General features: G+C 35.0%; 1 protein-coding gene across 1 annotated transcript; it reads left to right on the forward strand.

Annotated features, from left to right (window-relative positions):
• Positions 1–871: 871 nt before the first annotated feature.
• Positions 872–2,604, forward strand: LOC149220409 (WAT1-related protein At5g07050-like). The gene is made up of 7 exons (XM_089387089.1): positions 872–1,089; positions 1,205–1,267; positions 1,353–1,469; positions 1,565–1,814; positions 1,915–2,076; positions 2,170–2,321; positions 2,412–2,604. The coding sequence occupies exons 1-7, from the start codon at positions 872–874 to the stop codon at positions 2,602–2,604; spliced, it is 1,155 nt and encodes a 384-aa protein (XP_089243215.1).
• The last annotated feature ends 1,543 nt before the right edge of the window (positions 2,605–4,147 follow it).

Below are 4,147 nucleotides of genomic sequence, written 5' to 3' on the forward strand. Positions count from 1 at the left end.
TGGACTTTCCACTTGAACAAGACGATAATTTCTTGTTGTTAAAAGTAACTGTAAAAGTGAGCTTGAGGTTCTAGTTACGTATGAAGCTCTGTTGCTAACAACTGGCCTGGCTACACTTGCACCAGTGTCAAATAGGCATTTGAATATGTGGTATCCACAAATATCTCTTCATATTGTGAAACCCAAACAAAAAATAGAGTACAAGAAGTGAAGAAAAGTGAATAAGGTAACACTATGCATTTCACTAATCCAGTCAATTCCACGAATCCTTGTGTACAATGTCCAAATTAAGCAGGGAATAAAAGCTGGCCAATTGAAGGACGTACCAATAGCACTTCAAATTAAGTAATTGATGAAAGCCATCAATTTATGGAACAATTGATTGGCAAGAAGCTGCATGCGTACAGAGGATTGTATTCAATATTGAGCAAAAAAATAAGGAAATCCAGTTGGATTCCTCACTCTTCATACAATAACGGGCCCGGTCTAAGGCTGAAATATTGATACAAGTGGCCACTTGTTCGGGCGTTTGCTCACACGCAAGTTATTTGCTACTTCTACAACTTTCAATACGCAGAGATTTGGAAAGATTTTTCTACATTACTGCTCATAGTCAAGCGGAGCCCAATGCCAGACATATATATAGCAGTAGAGGAGCCCACTGCGAGTTTAGTAGTTGTTGCCAGTCACATCTGATCGAATAATCACTTCGTTGCTTTCCTTCTCGCCTTAATAGCTTATTCGCTTTATGCACAGCTATATTTAGAGAGCGCAAGATGCTCTCCGATATTGTAATGTTTGTAACTTTTAATATTTTGCAATAGGGAATTTTCATAGAGGGGTCATTTGATATTTCAAATTGCACCAATTCATGGCAGAAGCAGAGGACGGCTGCTGCAAGGGTCTATCGGCATTCTATGAGAAATCAAAGCCCTCTTTGGCTATGATAATTGTTCAGTTTGGATTTGCTGGGTTGAATATAATGTCAAGAGTTGCGCTTCATCAAGGAATGTCACACTTTGTGTTGGTTGCATACAGACATGCAGTGGCCACACTGGTGTTAGTGCCTTTTGCATATGTTTTGGAAAGGTGAGCCTAAAATATTGCAAGGCCAATATGCATCTAGAACATGAGTACTAAGATTCCATCGAAGTAGTTCATATAATTTAAATTTTTTCATATAATTTGTTTTCATTTGCTGCAGGAATACCAGGCCAGTTCTCACATTTCCAGTATTCTGTGAGATTTTTCTCAGCGCTTTGTTAGGGTAAAAATTCATAAACATAATCCACCTCTTATTCTGCAAGCTCCCATTTATTTTCAGATTAATTACCTAGTCTACCTATGTGCAGGTCTACTTTGAGGCAAAACTTCTACTATGCAGCACTGCGTTATACCTCAGCCACATTTGCATGCGCCCTGAGCAACATGGTCCCTGCATTGACTTTTCTGATGGCTATTCCTTTCGGGTAATCGTATGACGATCAATCAAAATATTTCATAATGCGATTAATTTTTGTCAATCCCCAATTTATGTGAAGGAAAACTTCTGCACTTGTCACAGATTGGAAAGAGTACGGATAAGAAGCTTGGCTGGTCAGGCAAAGGTGCTGGGGACCTTAATTTGCATGGGTGGGGCTACGCTCATGACATTATACAGAGGAATAGCAATAAAACTATGGTCATCACCTTTGCATGTAAGAGAAGATCAACGCAACGCCGGTAATAATGGATCCAATTCTGAGAATCTGACTAAGGGTTCTCTGTTTATCGTCGCCAGTTGCATTTGTTCATCATCCTGGTTTATAATACAGGTAAATTTATGTATCTCTCTTTGTGTCTATATATGGTGGAGAGTGTGATGGGGAACTGATGGACCTGAATCTAACAAGGTTTTTCATTGGTTGGTTACAGGCTAAACTGAGTAAAAGATATTCGGCTATCTATTCTAGCACAGCCCTAATGTGTTTTCTGACCACCATACAATCAGCTGTTCTAACCCTAATATTTGAACGGGATCATTTTTCTGTGTGGGCTATAAAGTGGGATATGAAGCTTCTGACTGCAGTCTATTCGGTATGTTCGGTGTCATAGTTATTGAAGATTAGTGGTATCTGAATCTAATGTTTATGTAACATAGTGTACGGATTTTGTATTGACTCTATGAAGGGAGTTGTGGCCTCTGGACTAGCGATCTGCATGATTACTTGGTGCCTTCAGCGAAAAGGGCCTCTGTTTGTGACAATGTTTGGTCCACTACTTCTAATAATCGTGGCCATCATGAGCTCCATAATCCTCGACGAGAAGCTCTATTTAGGAAGGTTTGAAGCATATAATTATATAATTTCAAAGTTGTTGGCTAAGAAGCATGCAATTATTAAGAAATAAATAGTTTTCTTTGGTGCATGCAGTATTATGGGTTCGATTCTGATTGTTGGAGGGCTATATGCGGTGGTATGGGGTAAAGCAAAGGAGACGGAGAAGTTACCAAAGAAAGGTTCGGATGAGATCTGCAACAGCCAGGAATTATCGGGTCACTCTAGGTATGAATTAGCCAACACGCAGCAGCAGGTTAATGATGATAGTCACCGAGGAAATCCTTGAAAGAATCCTAGGAAATCTGCCGCGGGGGAGCATTGACGAATGTCAGAGATCACGTAGGCTTTACGACGGCGAGAGACACGACGATAACGAAACGGTGACCGCTGGAGAAACTTAGGCTCCTGAAGGACAAGAAGTTGCTACAAATGTAAACTAAAGTCTAAAATAGTAAACACATAGTACCACACTGCGCGCCTCATATGTTACTGATGTCATCCTTGTTTACCTGAATTTCCCGAGAGATTACTCAGGGTAGAGAGCTTAAATCATTATCAGATGCCACATCTTATTATCAGAGCTTTGCAGGCATGGATTATCATATTATATTGTAATGTATTCTAGTACCGAACCTACTTACCTGTGATAATCAATGGATTTAGCAATAAATAACCGGATAAAAGTAATATGAACCCAACTAGATAGAATTAATCTTTAACAGTATCAGATATGCCATGCCATCAACCAAAATTGCCACTTCAAAACTAACCTGAGATTTGAAGTCGACAACAAACTATAATACTTTATAAAGGGATTCGATGAATAATGGATATTTCTGTGGCCATATTAGTTAAGATTGTTCCTTAATACTATAATGTTTTCCAAAGCAAGATGCCTAAAATACGTGGAAAAAGGTAAGTCGCCAACAAACTATAATTTTTATAAAGAGATTCAGTGACCATATTAGTTAAGATTGTTCTTTTAATACTATAATCTTTTCCAAACTAAGATGCCTAAAATACGTGGAAAAATGTAAGAGTCTCATCTGCTAAGCCAGCAAAGTATTAAAATTGATAGTGCCTCATATTTCACGATTCCTGATGCTTCGTAATTAAGTAAAGAAGCCATGGTTTACGTCAACTAAATTATGCAATTTTTTGGAATTTTTTAGGCTAAAATTTGGTGGAAAAATTGAGAGGAGATTTTGGGTTGTGTTATTTAAAATGGTTTTTTGATTGTATATTCAGATTCACCAAGTTGAAAAACTTTTAGGTACTTAAAAATTTTTAAGTACTTATTGTCCAGGGATTATCCATCAAACTTGTGATTTCAACAAACAGATTTTAGAGAAATTAAACAGAAAAACTTCCAAGCAAATTAAAATTATTCAATATAAAATTAATTCAAATATATTTTAAAGTTAAATTTATTTTAATATTTAGTTTTTTAAATATAATTTATTATTTTTAATTATTTTCTTTTATTATTTTTAATTATTTTGTTTTAGTATTGGAGATTTAAATGTGACTTCCTATTAAAGATTGCTTGAATAGTATATCCATTTACTATCGTGGAATAATTTTTTTTATTTATGAAATAATAGTTTATTATTTAATATAAATTAGTATAATTATTTGAAATATTTAAATGATATAATTATAAAAAAATTATAGTTAAAATTTTTAATGTTTTTAAAATATTCTATAATTAAAAATTTAATGTTTTATTATTCAATTTACTAAAATTTTAAATAATGTTATATTATGTAATGCAATAATTAAAATTTTAAATAAAAAATAAATATATATTTGGAAAGGTCGATCATTTT

This window comes from Pinus tabuliformis, chromosome Q, assembly GCF_031772625.1.
Source record: "Pinus tabuliformis cultivar Carrire ecotype Pingquan chromosome Q, CPIR1, whole genome shotgun sequence".
NCBI lineage: Eukaryota > Viridiplantae > Streptophyta > Pinopsida > Pinales > Pinaceae > Pinus > Pinus tabuliformis.

Coding starts and splice junctions, on each gene's coding strand:
- LOC149220409 (XM_089387089.1), top strand. CDS start 872: ATGGCAGAAGCAGAGGACGGCTGCTGCAAGGGTCTATCGGCATTCTAT. Junction 1,090..1,204: donor TTTGCATATGTTTTGGAAAG/GTGAGCCTAAAA, acceptor CATTTGCTGCAG/GAATACCAGGCCAGTTCTCA. Junction 1,268..1,352: donor TTTCTCAGCGCTTTGTTAGG/GTAAAAATTCAT, acceptor ACCTATGTGCAG/GTCTACTTTGAGGCAAAACT.